The sequence below is a fragment of the Phycodurus eques genome, chromosome 7 (assembly GCF_024500275.1).
Source record: "Phycodurus eques isolate BA_2022a chromosome 7, UOR_Pequ_1.1, whole genome shotgun sequence".
Taxonomy (NCBI): domain Eukaryota; kingdom Metazoa; phylum Chordata; class Actinopteri; order Syngnathiformes; family Syngnathidae; genus Phycodurus; species Phycodurus eques.
This window is the reverse complement of record NC_084531.1, coordinates 13,402,957-13,417,151: the sequence shown is the minus strand read 5'-3', so window position 1 is coordinate 13,417,151 and position 14,195 is coordinate 13,402,957. Positions and strand designations below refer to the sequence as shown.

The 14,195-nt window shown below is 38.5% G+C and overlaps 1 protein-coding gene across 1 annotated transcript in view; it reads right to left on the bottom strand.

Annotated features, from left to right (window-relative positions):
- Positions 1-319: 319 nt before the first annotated feature.
- Positions 320-14,195, bottom strand: part of LOC133405231 (collagen alpha-1(XXVI) chain) — a 28,452-nt gene continuing 14,576 nt past the window's right edge. Inside the window, exons 4-14 of the mRNA XM_061682034.1 lie at positions 12,842-12,903; positions 12,658-12,760; positions 10,474-10,572; positions 10,263-10,397; positions 4,765-4,824; positions 4,595-4,647; positions 4,456-4,518; positions 4,082-4,117; positions 3,960-4,004; positions 2,408-2,492; positions 320-1,018 (exon numbers count right to left, since the gene is read on the bottom strand). Of these exons, the coding sequence (XP_061538018.1) occupies positions 897-1,018; positions 2,408-2,492; positions 3,960-4,004; positions 4,082-4,117; positions 4,456-4,518; positions 4,595-4,647; positions 4,765-4,824; positions 10,263-10,397; positions 10,474-10,572; positions 12,658-12,760; positions 12,842-12,903 (863 nt within the window). The 3' untranslated portion in view covers positions 320-896. The remainder of the gene's footprint in view (positions 1,019-2,407; positions 2,493-3,959; positions 4,005-4,081; positions 4,118-4,455; positions 4,519-4,594; positions 4,648-4,764; positions 4,825-10,262; positions 10,398-10,473; positions 10,573-12,657; positions 12,761-12,841; positions 12,904-14,195) is intronic.

The following is a 14,195-nucleotide window of genomic DNA, read 5'->3' as shown; positions in this document are numbered from 1 at the left end:
AAAGATTTAGAGCATTCTAGTCAACTGCACATTCACAACATTGAAATACAAATTAAGAAAGGGTATAAATCATTTTGGACATTTTTGTTACAATGTAAGAAATATGAAAATGGCATTTAACTTACAGTCTTTTGCCACATTCCTGTGTCATTTCCACCTAATACTCCCATTCAACAAATAAAAATGGTCTTTAACACAAGATAAGGCCAGAGTGTGAATACATTTTGGGCACGCAGTGAACAAACAAAAGACCTAGTTTGCTCTGTAAGGGATTTAATATTGTGATATGGCCAATAATGAAGATGTAATCCAGCCAGGTTGTGAGAGAGGAAAAGTGGGGGGAAAAAATGTACTTTCCAGATGTGGGCTCTCCAGATGTGCTCTCTAAAAAAGGAAACTATCATTTCAAGCAGACGCTGCTGGCACCCTGTCACGTCTTCCCTCGGCTTTAACGAGGCCTTGAGGAGACTAAAAATATGTTTGACAGGCAGACACAGGATAAATGGCGAGGATGTTGCGAGTGAGTGTTCGACACTAAACAGTACATTTTTGGGCTCCAGCTCTCAGGAAACTCTCCTATCGCAGCCTGGGGAGCTTTGCCAGTGCGAACCAGCTAAACTGATGTGTTTACTAGGCCGTCTTTTATCAGTGGAACGAAAGAAGCCAAGACCCTTATACTTTATGGGCTTATATTTCACTGTCAGACACCATGGAAGCGCCGCTACTACACTTATGTAGACTGAACTCCTGTTGCAGCCGTGCCAAAAAGGAACTAAGACGTATCATATCTAGCTCACTCAGATGCTTACGGTGATAAAAAGGCAATAAAAGTGGGAGAATAAAAAAAAAAAAAAAAAAAAGGAAACATCCAGCTGAAAACATACACTGCAATTGCCTTAAACAGGAGATGGTTGTTGAATCCCCGGCAGTGTGGTTTTCGGAGCGGGTTGGAGGCGTTTGGTTTTTGTCATGGACAGGGGGTCCATAATGACATCATAACCGGATCCCTCTGGGATTTCTGTGCCGGGATAAGGACGCGTCAGTCACATTGGAATGGACAAATGTTTTGATATCAACACACACTATCATAATGAAGACATCTATACATCCTGTCATAATAAAACAATACATTTTAAAAAATCAAATAATAAATGACAACAAATGCTAACTAATAACTTGTACAATAAAATTGAAAATGAAACTGTTCAATCTTGTGTCTCCCTCCAGTGGTATGTGAAAGAATCACTGAGCTAAATGTTCAAACTGCATAAACACCAGATAAAGAAATAAATATACCAAATACTAAATAGTAACCTGGACAATTGAATTCAAAGAAATTGTTCTGTCCTGTTGTATGCGGGCTCACTTTAGTGGTATGCAAAAGAACCACAGAATTAAATGAATAAACAGCATAATGTCGCAATGGCCAGTGTTGTACGTGAACAAGTTCAATGAAGGAAAGTTCATCAACTAGTTCATATTTTGTGCGAATGTGAACTGAACTCAGTTCATTTCTACCTGATGAACGTAATTGAGAATGCGCTCATTCTGGCGTCAAAAACGGATTTCAAACGAAAGTTCATTTTCATTCAAGAGTGCAAGGTTTTATTCGGGATTTCCACGACAAAACCCGTCTGAACACACTATATACGAGCCTTCACATGTCGGTGGATAAATGCTGTATTTGGCAACCGATTCAGTGCAGCCATGGCCGCCATTCATGGCATGCACGTCGCAGCTGCGAGGTGCGTTCTGGAGCACTGCGTAAATGGGAGGGAATGTTTTTTTCGGTGGTTCTTTTGAAATACAGTACATAATTTTAAAACTTCATGACTAGGCAAATTATTATTTGTGTCAGAATGCTTTAGTTAAAATTCTGTATGATCACACTGTCATAATATGGAATTTATTTTGTTTTGTAATATAAGAATAGATCAAATATTTTGTGAATATAGTCAGGCCGAGCTGCGAGGGATGCAGTTATCGATGTCCTTTCACCATCGTTCCTGTCATACTGTGTTGCCTTTTTGTTTGCACATTAAGGACACAAATCCGGTTTTTGTTTGAATTCCTCATTTAAAAAAAAAAAAAAAAAAAAGACCACTCAAGCAACATGTTTTTGCTCATGTTTTTGAGATTTCCGGTAGGGTGTACGCTGCAGCTGGCTACTAGTGTGGACTGAATGGGTGGCAACAATGGGAAAATGAAATGCCAGTATTTTAAGGGGAATAGCCTGTCAGCAACATACTGAGAGAAAACAAAAAATATCTATGAATTAGTTCATTTTTGGAATGGTGAACAGTTAAACATTTTGAATTAGAAACTGAACTAGTTCATTTCTGGAATGGTGAACTGAACTCGGGCCAGGAAGGCTAACTGAAAAGCCTGTTGTTGTTTTCTGGCTCACCGTGAATGCCGATCATGTGCTCCAGGATCAGGACCCTCTCGGCCAGAATCTTCAAAGCCTCCCTGAGTTGTGGCATCGCGTCCGGCTTGAATCCAAAATGTCACAATTAACAGGGGACCGTGTTCCAAACGTGTCTTTTCTCGTATTATACATCTAGTCTTGCAATTTCTTTCCCCCCCCCCCCCCCATGTAACAGTAAAATAAATTAATAATTCCAGTAAAATTCAACATTTTTGCAATGTTACATCATCATTCTGGTAATATTTTGACTTTTGTCATCCAACATTACCTTCGAATACAAGTCTAATCATTTTCTCGTATTACATTACAAATGCAAACTTACAATATTAGGACTTATTCTGGTAAAATTCTACCCTTGCTTGTAATGCAATTATACATTGTAGTAAAGCTACAAGTTTAAGTCTTAACGCTGGTAAAATTAAGTTTTTTTTGCTTATAGTTTATTATAAGTAATAAATACATATAAAATAGTTAATAATTAATACATAATTATACTCTAGTACAACTATGAGTCTTTTCTCGTAAGATATTACAAATTCAGTCTTGCAATAATATTTGATATCATTCTGGTAAAATTATGACTATTTACTTGCAATGTTTACATCATTTTGTCATTTTCTGTTTTGAATCTTTCCCATTATATTACAAATGCGTTCTTGGAATATTGTGACAATTTATTCTGGTAAAAAAAAAAATAAAAAATCATTTATTCTAAAACAAAACTACCATTTATTCTTGTAAAAGTAATGTTTTTAATGTATTGCATTCTTTGTCATATAAAATTACACGCATTATTACAATATTCTGAATTTATTCTGGTAAAATTGATATTTTGTTACTGGTACAATTACTATTTCATTCTCGCAAAAGGTAAAATTTTTTCATGTACTATTGCAATTTTTGTCTCGTAAAATTACAATTTTATTATTAAAATATTTGTATTTCAATACCGTAATATATTACAAATTCATTAACTCAATACTATGACTATTCTTGTAAACTTTTTTTTGTCGTCCTCTGTTTTGAATGTTTCCCTATAATATTACAAATGTGTTCTTGCAATAATTCAACTTTGTTCTGGTTAAATTACTATTTTAGTCTGGTAAAATAACTTTTATTCTAGTAAAACAAAGTAGAAAAACCTAGTAACAGAAAATGGATGGATGGATGGAATTACATTATTTTCTGGTAAAATAACATGCATTACAATATTATGACTTTATTTGAGTAAAATTGCTATTATATTTTAGTAAAATCTCTTATTTTTGTTGAATTATTTTTCCCATGTAACATGTGACTTTGTTTTGCAATATATGACCATATTCTAGCCTTTTCTCATAATTATCTCATATTCTGAATGTGTTCTTGAAATAATATGACTTTTTTTTTTTTTTTAAAGAAAAGAAATATTGAATTATATAATATTATTTTCTGTAAAATTATGAGCGTTTACTATTTTGGTAAAAGTGTAAATACATCTACATAATAAAACTTTGAGGCTTTTACAGGTAGAGGAGCAGACGCTTCTTACATCATTGAAGCTTTCCCCTGGCTCTCCTTTGGGCCCCGGTCGTCCCTGTGAAAGAACAAGGAAATTATCTTGTCATCTCTTTATTGTTTCTGCTTTATACAAAACAACAAGTGAATACTCACAGGTAGGCCCTCCTCGCCTCTTTCACCTGGAAGCCCCTGATTGAGGAATATAAAAAAAAACAACAACCATATTTTAGCACCCTTGTTCTCATTTGCTCATCCTGGTCTTCAGCAGACCTCCTGTCTTAAATCATTACACTGGGATCAGCTTTAAAGGCAGAGAGGCCCACTAGAGAGGGGAGCATAGGGGGCTCGGACACAAGAGAGTGGGGAGGATTAGTCACGGACTGCAGAAAGTCTTTGAAGAACAGCTGCTTCAACTTTCAGATCACATGACAGCACAGGACATGTACAAAGAAATATTATCCAATCAATTTGTTCAGCCACACAAGTCATCCTCAAACAAACAGTTGGTAATAATGAATCAGTCTCACCCTTTCCCCTGGATCACCTCTCGGTCCATTATTCCCAGGATGGCCCGGGTCGCCGCCCTGGCCCTTGTGTAAGACAGAAGGACACATATTAATGAGGATTTCCTGATTTATTGATTAATATTCAGTTACAGGTACTCACATCCTGTCCTGGTATGCCTGGGATACCGGTGGGGCCCCTCGGTCCCAAAGGACCTGTAAACAGTAATTGTCCACAATTATTGATGCGCATATTATGGGGTACAGTCATTATACAAAAGTAATACTAAGGTTGTGGCAGGCAAGTCTGTGGCTCCTGGATGACGTTGGTACCTTGAGAGCCAGGTGGGCCGGGTGGACCGGGGGGGCCAATTAGACGGATGTACTCCTCCTCTGGACAGAAAATAAAAAATAAAAAAATTAAAAACACAATGAGCACAAACGTGATGAAAAACAGAACCAGAAAGAACTTGAAAGTGTTGCATTATGGCTAAATTAGCCATAACAATAATAATTGAAGCAGCAACGCCACCTCATTTCCATTCCTCGAAATTTAACGGACGCCATGTTCTGCTCACATTTTATGGTGTACAGAAAAACGGAGCAGGAGTTGGTCAAGTACAAGCCGTTGAATTCATCCGAAATGACTGCCTCAAACCAAAATGGCCAAATTTTTTGTTCAATTCCTAGTCCTTGAGATTTTTCGTAGCTTGTAGGCAAAAAGTTTAGATATGAGCGCTGTATGGTGGCCGTGAACTCAACTTAAATCAAATGCTCCCCGGGCGCTTCAGCTGCCCCCTGCTCCAGTGTGTTCCACTAACATGTGTTCACTGTGATGGGTTAAATGCAGAGAACAAATTTCGTGTGCATGCATGCATGTTCATGACAATAAAAGGTGATTCTTCTTCTTCATTCTTCTTGACGACAAGCAGCAGTTTGGCAGAACAATCCTTCAAAAAAGAGGCTTCAAGCTGTTTGTCTCTCCCAGTTGAAGGTTACTGTCAAACTAAACATTGAACAAAGAGAATTGCATGTAGTGTATTTAAAACAACCACATAACTAAGTCCTACAGTCCGCCAGCTTAATGCTAACATACAATGGAAAAAGCCATAGATGGGGTAGTGAATAGCATTGCTGTGGCAGTCCTATAACCCTTTACGCAATGGATATTTGAACACAAATGATGAAGCAACACATGCACAAAGATATAACAATACTCACACACATCCATCCATCCATTAATTTATCCTCACAAGGGTCGCAAGGAGTGCTGGAGCCTATCCCTGCTGTCATCGGCCAAGAGGCGGGGTACACCCTGAACTGGTTGCCAGCCAATCACAGGGCACAAAAAACAAACCACCATTCGCACTCACATTCACACCTACAGGCAATTCAGAGTCTTCAATTAACCTACCATGCATGTTTTTGGGATGTGGGAGGAAACCGGAGTGCCCGGAGAAAAGCCACGCAGGCAGGGGGAGAACATACAAAATACACACAGGCGGGGATGGGGATTGAACCCCGGTCCTCAGAACTGTGAGGCAGATGCTCTAACCAGTCCATCACCGTGCCGTCTACTCACACACACATAATTCTTTATTCTCTTCAAAGAACTACTATTATTACTGCAGCTTAATAAGGAGCTGAGTCCGTCTCCGTATGTCTGTAGTATACTGCCCCCAGGTGGCAAAGGTACGCACGCCAAAAGGGTTAGTATAATGTCCATAGAATTAAAAAATGTGGCAAAAGTTGTTCAATTCTTTTTACATTTTATTTAATTTTGCCGACCGGTTCAGGGTGTACCCCGCCTCCCGCCCGAAGATAGCTGGGATAGGCTCCAGCAGCCCGTGACCCTAGTGAGGCTAAGCGGTGAAGAAAATGGATGGATGGATGGATGGATTTAATTTTGTCATTAATTTACAGTTGTTTTTTTTTTATTTTTATTTTTTTAAAGCTTGATATTGTAGTTATTACAAAGGTCGATTCCAATGTCATTCACAGATGCTAATATTTGAGGAAATGTGCATCTCAACAAACTTGGTGAGTTGTTAACACAAAGCATTTCTCCACATAGCCACGTTGAGTAACAAGTGGAACAGAACAAAAACACAACTGTGAAGAAATGGCAGCAAACAGTAGTTATGTGAGTCTTAAAGAGTTCTTTTACCATCTTACTACCACATATAATGAAGTATTTTAACATGTCTATGTGTGTTGTTTTGTACTTTATAGACTTACATAGCAAATGTTGTGCAATCAACTGCACATATGAGTGACAAATGAAGAACATTTCATAGCAGGCCAATATTTTCTTTCCCACCCCACCCAAGCGTAGGCTGTTTTATTAACTTTTATTTTTTACATGACTAATTATTTAAAACAAATGTGACAGCAGGAAAAGAAAACAGGATTTATACATATGCCAGCCAAAGTTTTGTCAAAAGCTTATTATTAGTATTACATATTATAGTCATTTGTGGGTTGTGTGTTTATGGGTTTTTCCTAAGAGATCCTGAGGCTTTGTTTTTTGGAAATACATGGGTTGGATCAAAAGCTCTCAGTGGGTTGTGTATGGCTCACGGGCCATGGGTTCTCCACACAAGTCTAGGAAGCCAAAACATTAATTAAGATAGAGGATTTAAGATAATAAGTGTCACCATTGAGGTTATATTCATCCCACTGTGACAGTGACTGACAGCACCAGCGGGATGGTCCAAGCCAACACATTAAACGGCCTATTAGACACTCGTACATGGTGTGTTTTTACAAAAACATGCGAGAGTTGGAAGCAACGCCTTCTTCTCAGCATGTAAGTCTTTAAAAAAGCTTTAAAACACAAAAACACAGCCACACTCCCACTTCCTCTCCACTTGAGCATATGCTCAGTTTGCCCCATGTCGAGGCAGCGCTGTTACATGATGGCCAGAATCCACAGAGAAAAAAAGAAGAAACAGATTTTCCTCTGGAACTCATTTTCTTATGTTCTACTCCACTCCAACCTGGAGGCCTCGCCAAGAAACTTAACATGAGTGGCGTACCATCTCTCCCTCCACTGGCTGCGGGCCACGACCTGTTCCTCAAAACGCACACTGTTGTGCTGACAGCTAACAAATTAGGGCCGATTTACAGCCGCGTGATTCCCCCCGAAGCGAACATGGTCCCGCAGACCCAAATCTGCACTGTTCCAGAGCTGCAGACAGTTGTGGGTTCAGAGAAGCAGACACAGCTTAATCAGAGCAAGTACACCACATCAGCATGAAACATGGATGTCTGCTGCCTTCTACTGGTGAAAGTCACAATCCAAATGATGATTAGCCCTTTCTAGACAGTGTCATAATGTTTGTAAACAAAAGGCGCCAGGCTATCTCTGGGCAGACCTCCTGATCCTGCTACTGATTGACCTCCGCTGAATTTAACTGAAATGATGTGTTTGGCGCTGCGCCGACAGTATTTTTGGGTTTCCTTAAACAATACAATTCAAATTAAAACAACAGAACCTGTGGATATGGAGGATACATTGATGTGGTAAATATATTTTTGTTGTACAGAGAAAATCGCAAGATGTAGTAGCCACTTCTAAAAGGGACAGACTAGGAATCAAACCTCCATCATCAGGTTTGTGGAAGAACAAAATATTCTCACATGTATAAAATGTTGAGTTGAGTTGTCCGTCAGTAATTTAGCAAAACAATGGCTAACCTCCTCGCTAAAGTGGGCTCTACAACACTATCCATTTCACCATTAAAAGAGCATATCTGTGCTATTAATCCAAGCAATAGAAAATTCAATTAGGCAGTCCCACAATGATCATGTTATCTATGTCTGAATTCCCACCAAGTCTATTTTCGAATCGACTTAACTATTAAAATGTAAATTACGGCTAGTGTTCCATCTCGATTCAAAGCAGTTTACCTCTTCTTTTCAATGGTCACTTCACACATTCAAAGTGATGCAGTGAAGAAGAAGGCTAAACTCGACACTCAGGCGATTGACACCGTTTTCTCATAGGCTATGCATTGGTCAAATGACATGGAAGAGTTTGTTTACTAGTGGTAGCACCCGGAAGTCAGTGTGACATCATTGGGAAAGGTCTATTTCATCCAGCTATCCATTTTCTATAGCATTGGTCCACATTAGAGTCACGGGTGAGCTGAAGCCTATGCCAGCTGACTCTTGGGCAAGAGCCACATGGAGAAAAACAAGCATTAATTCTCACATTCACATAAATGGACAATTTAGTCTTCAATTAACCAAACAATGTTTTTGGATTGCAGGAGGAATGATTTTCTGACCGAGGCTGACATGCTAACCGCTATTCCACTCTGCTTCCCTCTTTTTTGAAAAAGTGTTTATTAGTGAAAGTAGTTTAACTGTATAGGAGTAATATAAAACCAGAAGTCAAACCCTAATCCTCTGACTATTTCACCATGATGGCCAATTAATGAAAAGGTAAAATACTGTAAGTCTGTGAAGTGAATTGTAAAAAAAAAAAAAAAAAAAAAAAAACATACAATGTGCATATTATTACAAATTACTGTAATAGTGTGTTAGTGTAAATAGTGTTACTTTTTTTTTTTTTTTTTACCAGGTAAGTGAATCTTACTGATTTCACAAAAATGACAAAACATATATATACACACACACACACACACACAAACACATAAATACGGTATATATATATATATATATATATATATATATATATACACACATATATATACACATATATACATATACACACACACCCACAGACACTCACACACGCACACACACACGCACACACACACACACACACACACGCACACACACCTTTCTCAAAACTTAATCTCACCAAATCTATATACTGCAGCCCTTGAGGTCATTGAAAAGTATGCCTCAGTCTAAAGTCACAAAACGAAAAGGTTGGATTGTTTTAATCTGGCTATTTTGTAGAAAGCCACCACTGAAGGGTACCTGTAATGACAATTGGGAAAAATGGTATGATAACCAACTAAGAACTGGAAATGGAATTGATTGCGACGTGGCAAGGCTGTAGACAGGCTGTCCTTATCACTCAGTGCAATACCACAATAACGTAAAAAATTTACAACAACGACAGTGTTTTGTTTAGTAAGTAACATTACTACTTACTAAGCAGTAATGTTATATCCACAAAGGGCGAGTACACCAATTCTTGTTTTGAACTTTTTACCATCACAAATACAAAATTAAAACACAAGGAACATGGAGCAGATGCTCATACTAAACAAACGGTGTGGTCAACAGCCAAATTGTTTTGTTTTTGAGAGGCTGGAACAGATTAATGGACTTTCAATTTATTTCAATATTGAAAATTGATTTATGAGCTTGGTCACAGAACAAGTTAAGCTCGTATGTCAAGGTACCACTGTAGTTCCTATGGAAAAATTGCAAAAAAATACATTTAAAAAAATGTACAGCATAGGATTATGTTGGACCTTAGAGGTGTCACCATATTTATTTGTGTCCATCGGCTCTCCTGTGTTAACCATGTGATTTGAAACTGGGCCTTCAGCCCTACTGTTGGTGGTGGTCCTCATCAGGCCATGTAAAGTGTGGCACGACTACGTCAGCTAAGCACACAGGAGCAATTAAACTCAGTGAGAGCCAGCGCTACTCTATTAAAGACTCGCTTCGCTAAATGCATAAGACACATTGCTTGTTTAAATACTTAAAAAGACTGCTGCTCTGTGCTTTAGTCGTTTCCACCTGTAAATTCTTTTCCAGTCATACGCTTCTATTTTTTTCTGCCTGAGAGTAGGAATGGAACAACAACAGGAACAGTCTGAGCATGGTAAGTGCAATGTGCTCACCTTGATCATCCACTTGAAACACATCCCCCCTCACATGTATGACCGAGGCCCTGGAAGGAGAAGCTGGAGGACCAGGTGGACCGGGCGGTCCGGGTTGACCTCCTTCACCAGGTAGACCTCTGTCCCCTTTTGCGCCTGAACACCAACACTTAATAAGTTCGACAGATGAGTCTCACTCCCAAAAACACATAATATATGGACGACATCTTACCAATGACTCCGGGAAGGCCTGTTCTCCCTGGTGGACCTCGAAGTCCGGTTGTGCCTGGTGGTCCGATGGGCCCTTGTACTACCCCACAACCACATTTATCTGTTTAACAGATACAGTACATCTATTTATGTCAGGTGGGTATTTATTTGTTATTTTTTTACCTATCACACTAAATTTATGAAAAAATATAAGGCAACGCTTGAACATGAGACTTCATCTCAGAGAGCAGTCTATTTTCTTTGGCTTTTTCAGGGTATTTTTTGGGGGTACCAGTTAGTGATGTCCCAATCCAACGTTTTCACTTCTGATCCGATAACGATACGGCAACCTTGAGTTTTGGCCGATACCGATATCGGTCTGATCCGATATCAGCAATAATGATACATGCTTTACTGATTTTGTCGTATGGAACTTTAGAAAAGCCTTGATGAAGTGACATTACTCAAACAGATAACAATAATCAGCAACAGTAGGTATGAGAAAAACTGACCCATTTATTATTAACCAATGGTTTACATAAAGTAACTTTAAGATTAAGAATGCACTACAGTTGAATAAACTAAATTCTAATTATATTAGGAAATCCTGGGGGAAAAAAAAAAAAAAAAAAAAAAAACTTAAAACCAAAAATAAAAATATATTTAATTTGAATAGATTATAAAATAAATTAGAAAACCATGACAAATAATCGAAATTAATAATCATTGCAAATTATACTTTAAAAGTGCAAAATAAAGTTCAATTCAGTTACTTTTTTTACTGTCAGTATATGGTGGGAACAACATTTGCTTTCTCCACATATGCGGCAATACACTTTTGAACGTCTTGATGCAACGTGGGTTTAGTTTTATTGGCAGTAACAAAGAAAGTAGAAGTCAGGATCGAATATTGTCATTAGAACTAGTTTTTCACAGAGTTTGAAAAATATATGCCCGAGAGTATTGTTATATTGCCTATTTGTGTGTGTTTATACAGTGTTTGTGGACCAATTCATTATTTTGAGAGCTGATGCTAATTTCCATTACCTTTTTCATTCATTGTGTTAGCTTTGAACTAGCGATTTTTGTGAACAAAAACGAAGAAAGAAACAAAGGCTGTAATATATTTGAATACTCAATAGATGTAATTATTTTGTTATGTGAGTTTAGTTTTAGAGTGAACATAAACTGGAGCGTCAATAAACGACTTTAAGCAAACAACATTCACTCTTACTCCTTGCTACTATGGGTACGCTTGGAATTCACTCCAAGCGCGCTCGCTACACTCCAGAACGCTGGGAAACTCAGAGCGTTGTTGGAGTGTGCTGGAAACTCAGAGTGTTGTTGGAGTGTGCTGTTCGGTGACCCAGAGCGCCAAACTCTGGGAGTTCTGGAGCGCACTCCCACCGCTATGACTTAGGAGACAGAGCGGCTGGAGCGCCAGGCTGGACGAGATGTTTACAGGCAGACTGACATTCAATATGGCGGACGCACTGACGTATCCCTGCCAATGGCCAACACGCTCCTTCGTATTTTCAAAGATCCTCTGAACACTGCACTTTCAGAGCGCAGTGAGAGCGTCAGATAGAACTTCCGAACGTACCCAAACTTAGCACCCTAGCAACCTGTTGTGATCCCGATGAGCCATCAAACCGCATGACTCAGATGGTCCATATGTCTGTTGTCAGAAGAGTAACGCCACAACCCCTTCCACCTTTCTTACACGCTTTTCTGATGTAGATTTTTCAAAAAGAAAAAAAAAATTGTCCATACCCAAAATCTTGATTAATCGATTACAATTGCCCAGCCCTACTAGTTGCTCTTTTGAAAACTAGTCCCTAGAGGGTTCGTAAAAGTTGCAACACTGACTGCTTTTGTAAAGTGGCGGCTCTGTTCGCTGTCATGTTCTTAATGCAAGAAATGCACGTCAGCGAGAAGCCGCAAAATAAAAAAAATCATCCGGAGCAATAAACTTGAATTGATCGATAAAAGTGATTAAATGCCCAGCCCTAAACTTTTTATGCACAGCATATATATATATATATATATATATATATATATATATGCACAGCATATATATATATATATATATATATATATATATATATATATGCACAGCATATATATATATATATATATATATATATATATATATATATATATTTTTTTTTTTTTTAAAGCGATATTTAAATGATTGATTACATACCTGGTGGAGTTGGCAGCGGTACACCCACCTCGTTGTCAGCTGGTCCCTGTGTTGGCCTGCTGACAGTTGGTGATGGCAAACCCATGTCTTCTAGCAGCTTTATCTATCATAAAAGGAGCAGAAGATGAAGAGAAAATCACTTTGTGCGCTCACAAACTCGTCGTCCAGCTTGCTCATTGATTACCTGTGACTCGATGCTGTTGATTCTGACGCTCATGTCCATGAATGTGGTGCAGTTCATGCACTCTACAGACAAAAAAAAAAAAAAGAAGAATTTGTGGATTAAACAACTTGCTGTTTATTCTAATTTCTTACTCCGACCTGGCAGCAGCAGCATCAGGAGGTCCGGCCAAGACACACAAGAACAATGCTCATCATCGGCCCTGACTAGGAATTCCTCCTAAAATCATGTCACTCACCCACAGGTAACATTGTATTCCTTGCAGCTCTGGCTGACGATATTATCCAAATATTTTACCTTATCTATTCTTATATGTATTCAAAAACAAAATAAATTCCATATTATGGCAGCGTGAATGCAGTGTTTTAACTAAAGCCTTCTGATACAAATGATAATTTTCCTAGTAATACATTTTTACAATGACGTACTGCATTACAAAACAACCAAAGAACCCATCGCTCCCATTTACGCAGTGTCCATGAACGCACCTCGCGCACACAGCCTGCTGCGACATGCCTGCAGAATGTAACCATGAATGGTGGTTGCCAAATGAGGTGTTCAACCCCGACATATGAAGGCTCACATATAGTGTGTCCAAATGGTTTTTGTCCTGGAAGTCCCTAACAAAATCGCTCACCGATGAAAGAATACGCGCGTTCTCAATAAAGTTTACAAGGGAGAAATTAACTAAGTTCAGTTAACGTTCGTTCACCTAAAATATGAATTACTTCACGAACTTTCGTTCATTGAACTCATTCAGGTACAACACTGCACCTGCTTGTCTCCTGACTCAGCGTGGTTTCAGTCTGCCCCAAAAAACTAAATCCATTAAGTTTGTGTAGCACAAGGACACACACACTCACTGATATTTTTGCATGGCCACAAGGCAAACAAAAACATATATTGAAAGACACGGTTCCAGCAACTGAGTTGTACTTTCCTGGCAAAGGCCTCAGAAATAAGTGTGGTGATGTTTCATCTAATATATAGCCGAGTCCAACTGTCGGGACATGATTTAAACTTAAATGGGTGTTATTGGTTTGTGCATGAGTGAGTCATCATTAATACAAGTCACGCTTCATCCTCATGTGAAAATCCGGAGATATGCAGTACATGACATGAGGCACATTAATGAACGCACAACAAAATAAAGCACTTTTGATAGATTGAAGTACAATTATAAGGGTACATTGTAAGGCATTTTAAGATATGTGCCTTCATTCGACTGATTTTATTTTTTTCCCTGATTTTTTTGCAAACTTGAGCTCCAAGCGCACCATGGTGGCAGTGAACTCAAGTCAACAGACTTTACAATAAGAAAAATAAAGGAAATAGTGAACAATTCATTATTAAAAAA